The sequence below is a fragment of the Poromitra crassiceps genome (genome assembly GCF_964638095.1).
Source record: "Poromitra crassiceps genome assembly, chromosome: 5".
Taxonomy (NCBI): Eukaryota; Metazoa; Chordata; class Actinopteri; order Beryciformes; family Melamphaidae; genus Poromitra; species Poromitra crassiceps.
In genome coordinates, this window is record NC_139642.1 from 43,708,778 (window position 1) to 43,726,097 (window position 17,320).

Consider the following 17,320-nt stretch of genomic DNA (forward strand, 5'->3'; position numbering starts at 1 on the left):
ATGATATTGGTCTGATTGCACATTGTAAGTATGAAAAAAATAGGCTACAATAAAAAAAAGTTTTGTATATAATAATAATCCTATTGGATTTTTTTAAATCTCCTGCGACATGACAAGGTCTACCTAGATAATATTCCGATAAGATATGCCAGTTACTGAGATATTTCGATATTAGATACTAGATTGTTGAATAACAATTCATTTTACAAGGGATGCGATGTAACGGTCTTCAACAGGGGGTCCAGCGGCGCCCCCAGGGGGTCCACAGAGATACTGCAGGGGTCCGCCAATTTTTGTCAAAATAGTTTGTGAAAAAAAACAAAATAGGCATCTCGCGCGCTCGATTCCTGGGCTCGCCCACCCTGCAGCTCGCATACACAGCTCGGCTGTTGCGTGGCCTCACCTGCCCTATTGGCGCATGCGCAATGTCTCGCTCTCTCTCACTCTCTCTCTCCCTCAGTCTCTCTCCCCCTCTCTCTCCCTCAGTCTCTCCCCTCTCTCCCTCGCCTCCCTCTCCCTCAGTCTCTCTCCCTCTCCCTCAGTCTCTCTCCCCCTCTCCTCTCTCCCTCAGTCGCCCTCGTCTCCCTCTTTCTCTCCCTCAGTCTCTCTCCCCCTCTCTCTCCCTCAGTCGCTCTCTCCCCCTCTCCTCTCTCCCTCTCCCTCAGTCACTCGTGTGTGTGTGTGTGTGTGTGTGTGTCACTGATGACATCATCAGTGATGTCACAATTATGTCACAATGCCTATGCATGACATCACTGATGACATCATCACTGATGACATCATTGATTACATCATCAGTGATGTCATCAGTGACATCATCACTGAACTATAGCCTTGTGTGTGTGTGTGTGTGTGTGTGTGTGTGTGTGTGTGTGTGTGTGTGTGTGTGTGTGTGTGTGTGTGTGTGTGTGTGTGTGTGTGTGTGTGTGTGTGTGTGTGTGTGTGTGAATGAATTTATGACATCACTGATGATGTAATCAGTGGGACAGACATAGAAACAGAGAAACAGACAGAGCCTGAGCTCTCTTGATGGTGATTATTTTAGACAAAAAATAATGTTAAGTGAACTCCAAGCATTAATAGGCGATAATAAGCTAATTTTGAAACAAAAATGATTTACAAAGCGACCCCGCCAGATGGCAGACTTGAGCTTTTTTTTAATCTATCAGTTCACACTCCAGAAGTTAGGGGGCAGCACTTGTGACTGTAACATACCAGGGACGCCGCTGTCTCGAAGAAGATAAAGCCCACATCGCTCCACATTTCTGCGGTTTTCTCGTTCAGTCAGTCGGCGGAGAAGAGCAAAAAGCTTGTGCAAGAGGAGGAGGTGGAGCCCGCGGTGCTTTGACTCTGCCAGGGGACCAGACCAGGCATCTGCCGCAATGTTAACACAGAGCTGAACCCACCGATCTGTTGGCTCGGGTGTATGACAGGTAAGGGAAACTTGTTTTGTTTGTTAACGTTGATTCTATAACACATAAAGACGCCTAGCACAGCCTAGACGTCTTTGGTTACGTCCCGTGCCAGGCGATAGCCCGATGGCTAACGTTTATTAGCCTTCGTCCGAGCTAGAAAATGCAGTGATAGTCGACACTAGTGATTCAAAACACGGAAATGTCGCTGCGATCATTTTGCGATGCTTGGTATTGATGCTAGCCTGGCAATATAACACACTGTCTAAGTAAATATGCCCCCTCTCTTCCCTCTTTCAGCCCACGTTATCTACCAAACCTAGTAGCTAACATGGGTAATTGCAGTAACGTTAGCTAAATGCGGTTTGTCAAGCACTGGTGTTGACCAGGCAGCAGCTGTCACTTTTTATAATCTTGGTATTTGTCTGTCGCTTGCAAGCATGCTGGAAAGAGGAAGAAATGCAGGGTTAGCAAAGATGACAACATTAGTTTCACTTACAGTAACGTTACCATACCAAGCTTGGCAAGAAGGAAGAACAATGAGACTTGAGTTATACTGACGTGTGTCTGCTGCAAGAAATCTTTGCGTAACGTTATTTCTTGGTCTGCACCAGCCCAGATTCGTATCGCTTCGGTCTGAGTAAAGTTACAGTATTGGTTACAGTATTTTAAGAGACAAAGAGGATACGTTACGCTACGAACGGCTGTTTGATAATATGAACATCAATTAATCATTTGCGCTAGTCATGCTATAATATTACCAGTCGTGTCAGAATATTCAAATACTGTAAATCCTGTGCCTCTTTTTCCAGCAAACATCAGTCATGGAGTTCAGCAAATTGGCGACCTTATGGATTTTTTGCTTGTGTCTCTGTGGGGAAAGTTCACCCACATCGGACAATCCTCATGTTGATTATGTGGTGTCAGGTGAGTGCCCATGTGACCCAATAATTGACCAAATTTAATTTTAGGGATGTTGGCTCCATCGATCACACGATAGACCAGCAGTAGTACGATATTACGTGACATATCTGTGAAATTGTGCAGGCTCTAAATGTAGCCATGCTGTCGCTGAGAATAGTCGGGCAGGCATTCTCCATTAAGCCCTGTCCTCCACTTAGATCATATTAAGGCACCCAGTCAAACAGAGCTAATACATCTTGGTAGTTTAGTGGAGTGAATGGGCAGGGTTCACTAGCAGTAGCTTTTATACCAGTTTGTTATAAAACTATTCTCAGTGTATGAATATGAAGAACAATAATACATTGTTGTTGTTGTTGTTTTTTTACAATTTGACAATAATACCTCCAACAAAGTAATTGTTACGCTTCATAACACTTTTATTAAGTAACTGGTGATAAGAAATCATGCAGAATGCACAATACTAACTTTACACTGGTTTACATATGCATGCGCATGCACTCACAAACTTGTGTGTGTCAGTGAGTCACCAGAACTACTTGCCCACAGTAACCTACTATATAGGCTTGCATTCAAAAGAACCAGCATAAAAACTAAGGTTAAGTGTGCCCTCTCATAACTAAATGGCATAGATGCCTTTTTATTTCAAGTACTAGTCAACATAAAAATGTGCCATCATGGAAGTGTATGTTTTCTTTAACACAAACACAAACATTTTGTCAGGTCCTGGCACGTATATTGGGAAGGGCCATGTCTTTTTAGATGAAGTCTGCTATCACCTCGTACTCTCGCCTCACTCCAGTCCAAACCTGATTTCCCATGAACGATGATGGCATCAATTCACACTGTGGTTGCATGTCATAAGACAGCATATCTTGCACTACCAAAGGATCAGCTGATAATGAAGCCTGCATCTATTTCCCCACAAATATCAAGTGCTTACAGTGTAGCTTACTGTCCCAATTTTTTTTGAAAATGTTAGTGTTTATAAGATCTAACTATTGCTCTAATATCTATTTTTAGTTGTAAATGTCAGTATGGCAAACGACTGAGCAAAGGCCACTCCCCTGGTTGTGGTAGCTTGGTCGTAATACTTGTTAGTGGCACAGAATGTTTTGGTAAAACATGTTGAGACATTATCTATGTCGTATGTTCTATGCACTTAAGTTATAAGCTTTACTCGTGTCAATGTCACATAGGCTACAGTCAATGTAAGAGTTGATTCTTCACAGTGGCATTCAAAGCTTGCCAGGCATTTTGAGTGACGCTAGAAACTGGTAGCTACAGCAGTTGGGAAGTAGGGTCGGTGTGTTTCCCATCTATATGCAGACACACAGAATTACTTGCGTAACTTGAGCTTGTAAAAAAAAAGAAGGCTGGTATGTAAATATCTTATCTTGTGTTAGGGTTTGCAAACCAAATGTGAAAGAGGGGCAGGTTGATTGAGTGTATGATGAGTAGTAGGTGGTAAGCTTGCTGTTGGCTAACTGTCACTCTTTGTTTAACATTGTGTGTGCATGCGTGCGAGAGAGAGAGTGAAAGAGAGAGTTAATGCCTTTTTGTTATGTGGTTTTGCAGGTGCTTTTGTTACTCTGGAATGCTTAAACTGTTTGGCCAAAAGTTCACTTTTTACCACCCAGAAGTCGACTTTATACATCCTCCTAGTGATGCACCGTTATGAACATTTTGGCAGATACGATAACCAATATTAACATTTATGGCCGATATATTTACAGATGATGACAAAAAAGGAAGCAACCAAGGCTGTTGCGGCACACAGGCCTTCATCAGGGTGACTACGGAAATGTGACAAAGCAAAGACATTATACTGTATAAGGAAATGACATGTTCATTACCATAATGTATTGAGCAGACAGGAAGATGGGTGCATTACCATATAAGGAGTGAGCAGGTAACCCCAGCAATGACATAGGGTTTTTTCTTCCTCCATTTTCCTCCACCATTTTGAATGGCTCAACCCTATGCTGTCATTGCTGGGGTTACCTGCTCACTCCTTATATGGTAATGCACCCATCTTACTGTCTGCTCAATCCATTATGATAATGAACATGTCATTTTCTGCCACATCTTAAATGTCTTTGCTTTGTCCCATTTCTGGTTAGTCAAGATTCAAGATTTTTATTGTCACTCCGTAGTACAAGTATCACGTGTGAAATTCTTGTGCTGTGGACTCCGTTTACAACATAGTACAAATATAACAGGGCATATGAGTGCAAAAACAACAAGAGACACAACAAGCAAAAGGCAATAGTCTGGGGCACCACCCCTCTACCAAAGAGCACATTGTTGGTTTTTACTCAGCCTACAAAAGACACACTCCTTTTTCTGCCTTTTCGATATTTACAGATGTTGATATGATCTGTATAAAAACAACTTTCTATGATAATGAAATAGTGTACAGTACATACTAGGGCTGTTCCGGGCGTCCAGGTAGTGTAGCGGTAGATTCCCTGTCTGCCAACGCGAGGGGCACAGGTTCGCACTTCGCACCCCCGTGTTACCTCCGGCTTGGTCGGCCATCCATACAGGCACGATTGGCTGGTGTCTGCTGGAGGGAAGCCGGATTGAGGGTATTTGACCTGGTCGCTGCACTAGCGCCTCCTCTGGTCGGTCGGGGCGCCTGTGAGGGGAACTGGTGGGAATAGCGTGATCCTCCCACATGCTACGTCCTGCCAGTGAAGCTCCCACTGTCAGGTGAAAAGAAGCACCTGGCTACTGCGCATGTCTCGGAGGAAGCATGGTGCTAGTCTACGGCTCTCCCCAGAACGGCAGAGGGTGGAGCAGCAACCAGGGCAGCAGAGGGAAAAATTGGCGAAGTACAATTGGGGAGAAAATGGGGTAAAAAAAAAAAAGGCTGTCCCGAATACCATATTTAGAGTGTCGACGCTTCGGGGAGATAAAATCGATCATAATCAAAAAACATGTACACACTGTGAATTTGAAAAAGTAATGTCTATTTATTTCCAAAACATTTAGAAAAGCCCATAAATATAAATCATAGATTTACCATATTGCTTCCTCCTCTCAATATGAACATTTTGGCCGATATGATAACTGATATTAACATTTCTATTATTTTGCTCATCGGACCGATACGATGTATAAAAAATGTACTAACATCAGCCGTCCGATACTGATATGATTGCCGATATATCGTGCATTCCTACATCCTCCTTTTGCTGTTGTTGCTTCACGAAGAGCAACGGTGTCAAACACAAATGGCCTCTCACACACGCACACGCACACACACACACACACACACACACACACACACACACACACACACACAACTCTCTGTGTGTGTATTAGAAATGATAGTATAGTTCATTTACATTTGAGGTATTCAGCTGACTCATCCAGAGCGACTTGCAGTGAGTTAGCAGGTTGGGCTTTGGTGTATATGCTCAAAGGACACTGCAACAGGACACATAGACGTTCCTGAACACACGCTGGCTGTTGCACGGATTGAAACGGTGACAGGCTTTACATTCTGTTTGGTCTCACCAGCCACTAAGCCAGCCTGCTTCCCCATGACAAAGTTCTGGGAATTGAGGAACCATGGACGGCGAAACATGAGAGTGGATGAGTGTGAGAGGGAGAATCATGTTGTAAGTGCTGGCTCAGTGCTTAGCGCTAGCAACTGATTGCTCAGTATTTGAGTAGGTGGCAATAATTAACAATGAAACAATTTCAAATTGTCAATTGAAACATATGCACCTGAGCTTGGACAGTGAGTTACATTTTGCTCACTGCCACCCCAAGCAGTTGTGAGGATGAGGCAGGCAGCATAAAAAGCAAAGTTTATGTCTAGAAATTGATCAGTGTCTTAATTTAGAATGTGGATTATATTTTGGTATCACTAATTCAAAAGTGGGTGTTTTGACCAGATAAGTTTCACCCCCAAAAAATACCCATTAGAATGACCTAGAATCAAGTATTCTATTTAATAAAGCTGTTATCTAGTGGTCACTGGTCAGTTATGCTCTATCCCACGTTTTGCTGCAGTGCAGTAGAACATTTTGTGTTGGCAAATTCTTCAATTGAGCTGTGTTTAAGCCATTTGGAATGCAATCAAACAAGGCTTTCACTGTGAGAAATGTTCTTTCTGCCAAGAAGCAGAACCTTAAAAGGAGTCATTGACTTAGTTTGCTGTCTATACCTGCATTATGTAATATATTCCTTTGTAAAGAATTCATGTCTGGGAGATGATTTAAGCAGGCAGAAACCATCCATGAATGGGTTGAGACTGAGAGTGAAACCCACTTACTTGCGCATGTTTGAGAGCAAGGCTAACTCCTTAACCTTCACGTTTTGTCATGATGTCTGTGTAACTAGGCGTCGGCGATAGAATTCAAACTCAAGTGTGCTGTATTGGAGATGCCCTTCTGAGGATCTAAGGGGCAATGACTTCAGTTCAACCAAACCGAACGATAAAATACACATTTAAACGTGTTGTTACAGGTAGCTTGTCATGCTCTTTCACATAACTCCTGAGTGTCTGCAGTGCACGGCAAACAAGCCTTCCTCTGAGTGGGAGTGGCGGCATTATCTCTGATCTGTGGCCGAGGATTTGCAATCCCTCAGGAGAGAGGGGGGACACAGACAGGCTCCACTAGCTAGCTGTTTCATAAGCACCATGACAAGGCTAAACCATTGACTGCTGCTGGCATGGGACAGGTTCATGAGAGTAGTGAAAATAAATAAGGTCAACCTCCTGCCTCGGCTAGTGCTGTGTTTGGCTTGAGCAGTTTATTTTTTGTGTCCCTTACTGCCGTTTGAAGTGACCTCCTTAAAGACAGACAGGCAGTACGATAATGGCAACAACGATTATGCTGATTCACGATTAGCTATCCTGGATCACGATTAACATAAACATAATTATTTGCTTAGGCTTCAGGATACAAAATTATTTTATTGCACTTTTGCTCCTTAACTTATAATTCGACTTTAGTTTTAACTTTTTTCGGTGCAGTATTTTTTTCAAGTAGCAGCAGCTGGGAAAAAGTCTTACTATCTCACTCAATTAAAATATAAAATAATGACTATGTGGTGCAGCTACAACTGTAAGGGCCGGTTCACATGCCACGTATTTTGCACGAGGTGTGCGGCAGACGTGAGGCCGATGTGCCTTTTTGGCGCACTGAGATAAAAACATCCAACTTTTTGGATCTCCACAAGTGCATCACATGTCACACAGCCTGAAAACGAAAGAGAGAGGGATGTATGTAATGATTCATGGTGAGATCTTTCTGCTCCACGTGTAGGTCAAGAAGTAAAGCTACTATGACAGTTTTACTGCGATGGTAATACATTTTTTAAGATAACAACAAACGTGAAATTGTTGTCTTTGGTTGCTTGGCAACGCCAGGCGCACCTGTAGCGCAACCGTCCATCACACTTGATAAACGTTCACGCCTCACGTTTTCAAACGCTGCATGTGAATCGACCCTAAGGCAAATTTGGCATTGGATCTATACTTGTTGTGTACAAGTCAATCAAAATCCTGAAAATATTAAAATAACTGAAGGTACATAAAATGTAAACTAATAAAACTTGATATTTAAACTAGGAAAAACCCGTTTTGAAAGGTCCCTGAAAATAAAAATGCACGATAAATAATAATAATAATTATTAGATGGCCTATATTCGATCTGTGTAGGACTGTAAGTCTGAACAATCTTGTCATCTGAATTCTTATCCACTCAATGAATGAAAGGCCTGTGGTAATATAAACAAGGCTGTTGGCCAAAGGGATATTGCAGTTCCGTTTTCTTAGCAAGAGAGAAGGGGTAAGTGCAGGGCAATCCCACAGGGGACGTTTCAAAGCTGGCTCTACTCACAAAGGACAAAAAGTTAATAATAACCATAGAACTTTGCGACCACATCATAAGATTACTTTTTAATGTTCCTCAAAAGACCTGTTGTGTAGTTTAAATGAGTACTTGAGTTGATTACACAAATGCTTGATTTTAAATATCCCTCTTCTATCTTGTGCTTTGTTGTGTATATTTGTGCATGCACATCAACAGCTGTCTTGACAGGGCTGACATTTCCTGTTATTATTTATTGCAAAGAGTGGTTTTGTTCCTGACCGTGCCGAGATAAGAGCATGACATGCTTGCTGCTGCGTTAAGGTTTTCCTCTAATCGTATAAGAACAGCAGGAACCCTGACTGTCAAACATCTGCTCAACATCATTCATTCTAGCTGTGGTTAGAGCACCAAACTGACAATGTAGCTGCCCGCTGGCAAGAAGAATGTCAGTTTAGTTGCTCTTTGGGTAGTTTGGAGACTCAGGAGGATGAGGCTTTGGAGTAGTTCACGCTTTGCTCCTATCAAGTTAACAAACACTTACATTCTAACTAAGCCGTTGTGCATTTCAGTGGACAAGCTTTTGTTTACGATAGGAAAACAAATGTATTTATTCATTTAGAGGCCAATTCTCTATAACAGAAAATGAAGGTTGATGATTTCTCCTCTTATTTTGTTATCAATATTATTATTAGTAGTAGTAGCAGAACCAAGTTGCAACATATTTTTGCGGTTAGACTTGCAATCTTAGCAATCTTACACAATATTCTGTGGCATACTTGTTTCCAAGATCAGTAGGCCAAGATCAGTAGGCCAATAGAAAAGCTTTATTTTCACAGAGAAACTTGAATTGCTAAATACTATTGATAATGCCTTGTTAACATTACATTACATCATTTAGCAGACGCTTTGATCTCAATCAGTACCCAAGTTGTCTCTCAGTAACATCTTGATATGACTGTGTTTCTCCACCAGAACTCTGTCGCTTTGATGAGCCACTGTGCAAGGACGAGAATGCCATTCTCAGCTTTGAGGCTATCCGTAGTATCCACAAGCAGATGGATGATGATGCAAATGGCAATGTGGACGTAGCAGAGACAGACGGGGTAAGTACCAGCCTGGATTGTCATCGTCTACAGGTGTGGGTAGGGGTGGGGATATGGCAAAAATATCATCTCACAATTTTTTTCAGGCAGGATCCTGATCCGCGATTCTTTTTCATGTTGGTTAACACATTGAGTGCCAGTGCTAAAAAAATGTAACGAGGAGTGCCAAGGACGTCTGTGGACGTCCTAAAATCATAATTCATATTATTCCATAATTCTGCTGTTTAAGGTCGTACCTAGCCAGTGAGCATGAATCCCTTCAAGGGATCACACGGCGCCACCTTAAACATCGTCACGGGAGCTGCGCCACCCACCTCAGATCCTTTACTTTGTGCAGGAGACAGCAGGGAAAGACGTGATCAAAGTGGAAACCGATGCATGCTTCAGCCAGAGCCGTATAGATTGCTCTGTCTGCAGCGGAGCGGACAGTTGGCTCGGCTGCATCCGTGCCCACAACTGAGCTCTTTTGCTTCTATCTATCTTCTATCTATCTGTTTCTCCACACGATTCCCTGCCAGAAAGCCAGCACCCGAAGCCGAACGGCCAAGCCCTTTTCGTTCAGTCGCGTTTGGCATTTCCTTGTTGCGCTAGGATCCGTCCGGGGCAAAAACGGAGTCAGACTCTGTGCGTGTGGGGAGGAGCCCGCAGCTCAGAGGTGGAGAGGGGGGGAGCAGGCTGCACAGAAACCACACCACGCCACCACATCAGAAAACACCAGCCAGAGTCAGTGAATGTGCTCGAAATTAGAGTGCAAAAAGTATTCATAAAAGTCACTATATCTTGAAAAGTAAAAAAAAACGGCAGAAAACCCTTGAAAGTGCACTTCTTACAGAGGCTGTCATTTCATAATGGAACTGTCTAGAAACAAAATTTCTTCTTTGGAAGAAGCAGGAGTGTTCAATGTTTCATTAGAGTCCAGCCCTCTCAATATAGCCCTAATAGAAAAAATTCTATAGCTGTTTTCATCTGAATGGAAGTGAATCTGGCACAGGCTCCAGACAATTTTACTGAAGCGCTGTGGCACTCAATGTGCTAAAGACTATTTTGCAAGTTACTGAACAGTAACTTACAGGGCTGGGCGATGTGGACCAAAATTCATATGTATTTTTAGGCTGAATGGCATACATGTCTTGGTATTTTTGGTCAAGTGGGGTAAACGTTCAGTTGTAAGTCAAAGCCACATGTCAGATGTCACAAGCACAATAATAGAACAGCTAGAACAGTCTGGCAAGTTCAGAAAATGACATCACTGTAATGCAGCGTTAAGACAAGACGTATGCCATATCACAATATTATGATATTCAAAAAGACAATATCTAGTCTCATATCACAATCTGGATGGAATATGGCTATATTGCCCAGCCCTGCTAGGGGGGTGGGTGCTCTGTTGAAGGAGATACTATTGTTTGTATGGTCACATCATCTGGCTCCGTGTGAAGCGGCTTACAGGTATCATTACTGTAATCCATCTGAAGGAATCCTTGCCAAGATGGTCAAGGTAAATGGGATAAGTTACCGATAGCTGTAATGTCCTTAACTTAACTAGCACAGAGTTAAGTGAAGGATTTGTCGGCCACACTTAACATTTTCACTTCAGTGCTCGTCTTGTTGGTGTTTTTTGACAAATAATTAACTTAAGTCACACACTGACTGTAGCTTGCATGTACTGTATGCTGTTGATGTTGGTGTTGCTATGTTTGTACAAGTCCATTATAATCAGACTATGTAGTTTGTATTATTGGTTGTATCAAAAAAAAATAGTGTTGGCTGAATACAGTGACATTTTTGTGTGAACTTCAACAAAAGCACATTATTAAGAAATCACAGTTTAAATGTGCAAAGAGGGCTTGTGAGACGTTGGGTCTGGTGCGACATAGGGCTGGGCCATACAGGTGAAATCAATATCACAATAATCGTAAGGATTTTTCCATATCGCTTTATATCACAATATGTCTCACGTATGCAAAATCACACAATCAAATGAAACCGAATGGTAAAGTTAGGTGTGATGTCAAACAAAACTGACATTTCCAAATAATATCCCTACAGTACCATACCTCATTTTTACCGAGGCGTCAACACTCGACACGACCTAAATACAGGCCGGGGGGGGAACAAAGGGAAAAACACCAAAACTTTGGCCCATGCATGCACACATTTTGTAGACAGTGGGAAACGGTGATTGACATGGCAAAGCAGTAAAATAAAGCAAAAATTGGCATTTTACACTCAAGTTAACTCCCAGGCCGACTCTACATCAACTTAGAAAGCTTAGAAGAAGAAAAAACAAACAAACTTAGAAACCCCTATGATAATAATATTCCTTGCCTTGTCTATGCTACAACTAAATAGTGTCTTTGTTGCTTGTTTAGTTTGAAAGCCGATCATTTGTCCAAAAAGCATTTACATGTCATTATAGGCTGACATGGTGTGTGAATTAGTCTCGAGTAAGTGCATTACAGTCTCCTAGCAGAGACCCAGTTTGTCACAATAAAATCTGACAAATTCAAGGTGTTAGACTGGTCTGGATGTCTCAAGGTAATAAATAAGGATGCGTTAAGAGACGTCAGTGCCAGGTGCAGCGTCCTCTACAGCACTCTACACTCTGATCCCGACTGAGTCAGAAAAAGAGAATACAGAAGTATGTGTGTAGTGTGTGTATACAATCTATGCATTTTCCCATCCCTATCAAATTAATGTGAAATGAGTGTGTGGTTATGTTCACTCTTTCCAAAAACAAAAGGCACATTTTACATAACTGGATCAGTCGCAAGTTAACTCTCTCATCTTCCTCTCTAACGTTATGTCAGTGAGTACGTTTACATGCACACTAATAAACCAATCATCTGATTTATAGAGTTACCAGATTATTCAAGTGTTCATGTAAACAGCATAGTCTAATTTGCTTGATCGGATAAAAGCCGTTATTGGATTATGAGAAATCCGATAAACACACCAAGCTTTTTGCAGAATCTTCAGTTTTATTCAATGCATGTTTATACAGTTAATCTGATTCTGTTTTTAATATGCGCATGTGCAAAAATGTAAAAAGCGGATGCAGTGAAAACGCAAACATCGCGAGCGGCAGCTCTAAAACCCTTTTTCGGAGTGAAGCCGAAACTAACTTCATGGTCAACAACATGAAAAATATGAAGAACCTTTATCTCTTAGATGGGAGAAAATATAGAAATGGCAGAGGTGGGGTTTTCAAGAAGTGCAGAACAGATTTACTGTCGCTGGAAATCTGAGGGAAGCTTATTACAAATGAGACCCAACGACACCAGTGGGTCCGATTCAGGGACATGCCAATATTGACGCTCTAGAAGATATTTTGGGTCACAGACCTTTTTCATCCCATGTTGAAAACCCGACAGGCCATTTTGAAAATAACAGGGAGTTTGAGTTTTGCGTCATGTACTTGGAGAGAAATCCAACTAATTGACTGAATCATGTAAACTTCGGATTATCATTTTACTAAATTGCACGTCAATAAGATTATTGCCATTACCTGATTATTCCCAGTTATCAGATTATTGTGTGCATGTACAGTAAACACACTCAGGGTCACGCTGTTTTTCTGGCACAGTGCCACTAAAAAGGTTTCCCGTTATCGAGGTGTAACCCATCAAGGGGAGAGAGCTCCGGTGTCTCCTCGCTCCACCGGTGGCGCTGCTGACATAATTGTCGCTGCACAGCACTGCGCTTCTTGGCGTCAACCTTTTATATCGGACAATTTCATTTTTATTTGTATGTTTTATGTTTAGAAGGGGTCAGCTCTCCTAGCTGCAGCATTAAACACTGCTGTGACATGTTGACACTCAACAAACTGTTTCTGGTTGGTGCCAACTGAGGCCACTGGGGACATTTCTCTTTTCTGCCGTCGTCTATTACCGTAATTATCATAATGCATTGCAGTAAAAAAAAAAAAAAACAGCAGAAGCACATCAGGAAACAAGGAGGCTTCATTCTAAAATATGAACAAATATACTTATCAAACAGAGGGGATTAGAAATACAGGCCTGTCTCTAATATAAGCCTGCTTCCAAAAAGACCTGGCACCCTCTGTAGTTGAGGTAAATAAAGGCCTGGATGAGCCAACAATAGAGGAAATGTGGTATTGAATGATCGCCCAGCACTAGTGCTACACTGACAGCATTGTGGCCTGCAGCAGACAGCCTGCAGTCCTTTGAGCTTCCATCCTGAGCCTCTAGTCTGAACTCCATGTTGTGGCCTTGAGGAGGCCTCCCCTGGAGCCTCATGGCAGGTTGCTTCAGTTGGTTGCATTTGGTTCAGGCTAGAAGCAAACCAAGCAGCCGTTCACTCACAGCAGTCTCTGTGCTTTTGGAAGAGGCACTGACTTGGCTTGCAGAAATCCCTGAGGCGAAGAATCAAGTGCACTGCAGTGAACACTCATATCGGTCGTGGCTTTGAGCCAGGAAATTGAAAGCTCAAAACGGTTGAGAGCACTTCAAGACAGTGGTCCTGCTTCCTGTTATGTTTCAGTGATTGAATAATGAGGTGATTGCTAATGCCATACTGAGGTTAGAATCGGCACGTGGCTCTTCTAAACTGAGTCCTGGGCCAATGCTATATTACACAGAGAAGCTGCTAGATTGCTAGTGTTTTCTGCAGCATGCTATATCACCTGCAGTGCAGACCATCTTTCAGCCCTGTAGTGAAACACTCCCACACAAATCTATCAAGAAAGATAGGCATCATCATCATGACTTATATTATTACTGTCCTCCACTCATATTGCATGAGTTGGATTTTGTGGGGGTGCAAGTTGTTATGTAGATTTTCCTCTTCTGAAAAGAATCCAACCTGGTGGTTAAGAATAAGATGACCTATAACATAATGGAAGTAGTGTTGGTAATTGCAGGTTTAAACTGTAGAGTGCAGACTGTACTAATGGGCAACTCCCTCAAATCATTTTCATTTGACTTGTTATTGGAAAGTTTGATTTTTGCAGTGATGTGTCAGAACAAATATATATACGGTAGTCTAAATGTGTCTGTAATATAGGCAGACGCACAGTGTTTACCTTCTATATGTTTTCTGCACCAAGGAATTCCCGTTCGTCTGCTTGCAGAAACTGCTGCCCAGTACAGTATGGGTCATTAACGCTCGTTAAGGCTCTTGACGTGATTCTCTGTGGATGTGCACAATACAGAAAAAATAAAAATAAACAATCTGTAGTTTGAACAGCCGCCCTCGAGCAGACCATCTGTCCACTTCAGTGTCAGTCTGAGACGGAAGTGCCTGGAATAAATTGCAGAGCTCTCGGTGCAGGAAAACATGTAGAGGAGGTAAACACTGTGCATCTGCATATATTACCAACATTGTAATGATACAAAGTGGGTTGAGAATTGCCAAAGCCTTCCTTGAATAAGTCAAAGGGAAACCTGTGTAATGTCAATCCAGCCTAGCCATTGACAACAAGTTTGCCAACAAATTCTCAATACGGTCAAAACTCTCGGCAGTGTTCAATAAGGTATTTTTCCACTATCTTTACTGGGTGATTAAGACACAGATGTTGTATTGTACAATAACTGTTAACATGAGTGAAGAGGGATTTTGGTTCCGTTTCAGGTCATTAAATCTCTAGTGGGAAACGTTATGCACAGGCTTAAAGATACAGATTTCTTGCAGTCATTTTGCTGCTATGGTAGAGTGTACAGAGTGTATACCGTAAATTCCGGACTATAAGACGCACCGGTGTATAAGCCGCGGGACCAAAATTGACTATTTTTTTCTTCTATAAGCCGCACCGGACTATAAGCCGCGGGTGTTTTGATGTTTAATTACCATATGAAAGGGTTCGTGCACAGAGAGGAATGTCGGGAAAGAGATCGCTGTTTGGGGAAGCTCCCATTTATTAACATTTCAACAAAACAAAACAAAAGTCAGGTCACTAATCCCCAGACAAAATCACACAACAATAGGCTACCGTATATGTGCAGCAAACCTGTAACCAGAGAAGTCAAGTCACTAATCCTCGTCTTCCTCTTCTTCCTGCGTACTGAAACCACCAAAGTCCTCATCTTCAGTGTCGGAAACGAACAGGTTCAGGGTGGCTTCGTCAACCACTCTCCTCTCTCCTTCAGGTGCCATGGCACGAGTCCGATACCTCACGAGTCCGACACCTCACGAGTCCGAAAAAAGAGGCTAACTTCCCCCAGACCCTAACCCAAAACCTAACCTCTCCCACCCCCACGCCTAAACCTAACATCCCCCAGACCCTAACCCAAAACCTAACCTCTCCCACCCCCACGCCTAAACCTAACCTCCCCCAGACCCTAACCCAAAACCATGAGGTGTCGGACTCGTGAGGTATCGGACTCGTGAGGTATCGGACTAGGGGGCAGTCCCCGTGGCGTCATCCTCTTCATCCCGCAGCAGTCCAGCGTTTTGGAACCCGTTGGTAATTGTGGATGTTTTCACACTCCTATAATATTCCGTGATCTTCCTTTGTGTGAATTCGCCGAAGTTTGTGATTTTCTCCTGATAGTCGGGAGGGAGTTGTTCAGTAGTTCTCCCCCGGACGGACAGTCCCTTTTGCCCAGGTTACGCGCGGCTGCTCTGTTTGATCGGCGGCTGCTCTCTTTTAATGCGAGATTGACTGCTTTCAACTTGAAAGCTGCCTCGTGTGAATTTCTGCGTACCTTCCCCATGGTAAGTGAGAGTGTTGCTTCTACTGCTCGTCTTGTTGTGAATATTCCTTGATCTTCCTTTGTGTGAATTCGCCGAAGTTTGTGATTTTCTCCTGGTAGTCGGGGGAGGGAGTTGTTGCCCGAGTGGCCGTTTGCTTACCGTAATTACCATATGTAAGTGGTCACGCACAGAGGGGATTGTCGGGAAGAGATGGCTGTTTGAGGAAGCTCCCATTTACCGTATTACAACATTTCAACAAAACAACATAACACAACACCACCGTTGTTTATTTTTACAGTGCACACAGTGTCCGCGGTGTGGTGAAAAGAGGGCAAGAGAGGAAATTAAAACAGAAGTGGATTTATAGTTAGAAAGAGTGCTAAAAAAGAGAGATTTTTTTTTTTTTTTTTTTTTTTTTCTGAAAAAATCCATAGATAAGACGCACCGTTATATAAGCCGCAGGGGCCAAAAAACGGGAAAAAAGCCGCGGCTTATAGTCCGGAATTTACGGTAGTTGAGATATTTATAGTATTTTATGGTCCTTTCACAGTGAGTGAAGAAAGTGCACACATAGGCCTTTTGAATTGCCTTTTATGGAAGATCCACAATGAACCTACATGTTGCTGTGACCAGACCGTCGTGATAAAACTGGTCACAATGCTCAGCGCTCACAATCAATCCAAGCCAGTCTACAGCAAGCTTGCAAAATTGATGGAAAGTGTAAAGTGTCTTTGGCCTCAGGATTGTTATTCAGCCTAACACTACTGAAGAGGACTGTTGTTCAGGATGTGTGCATTGGCTGTGGGCTGATAAGGGTTGAATCCTTTGTGAGGTTAAAGTAAAACTAAAGCATTCCACTGAGTAGAGCACTCTCATTCCATTGAAATGAAGTAACTGCTCTTGGTGATTCACATAAGACTTTTATTGTCTTTGTAACCACTATAAAACATCCCTGTCATTCCAGTTCTTGAGAGAGGATCTCAACTACCATGATCCCAAGGCCAAGCATAACACCTTCCATGGAGACGACCAGTTCATCAGCGTTGAGGACTTGTGGAACGCATGGAAAGGCTCTGAAGGTACGGCACTGCAGCCTCTCTTTTTCCAGCAGCAACTGCACAAAGCACGCCTTCTCCCAGACACATTTTGCTCTTTGCATCTTTTTGCGTAAATCAGTCTGAGTTACACACTCTAGCCACTTCTTAACATGCAGTGGAATCCGTATTATAACCAGCTCCTAGCCGGTTGGCCTGCATGTTAAACAACAATTAGCCGGCCTACGCGCACTCCCGCGAGTCCGTATCATATTCATCTCGGTCGCCGGTATAGGATACGCATAATAGGAAAAGCAGCTGCTGTTAAACACTGGCAGCTCATAATCCCGATCATGTCTGAG

The 17,320-nt window shown here is 42.7% G+C and overlaps 1 protein-coding gene across 2 annotated transcripts in view; it reads left to right on the top strand.

The window, feature by feature from the left end:
* Positions 1-1,296: 1,296 nt before the first annotated feature.
* The window catches only part of stim1a (stromal interaction molecule 1a), a 45,365-nt gene continuing 29,341 nt past the window's right edge, over positions 1,297-17,320 (top strand). For both annotated transcript variants that reach the window (XM_083637675.1, XM_083637674.1), the window contains exons 1-4: positions 1,297-1,433; positions 2,225-2,339; positions 9,140-9,270; positions 16,889-17,003. In XM_083637675.1, the coding sequence (XP_083493801.1) occupies positions 2,237-2,339; positions 9,140-9,270; positions 16,889-17,003 (349 nt within the window). In that variant the 5' untranslated portion in view covers positions 1,297-1,433; positions 2,225-2,236. The remainder of the gene's footprint in view (positions 1,434-2,224; positions 2,340-9,139; positions 9,271-16,888; positions 17,004-17,320) is intronic.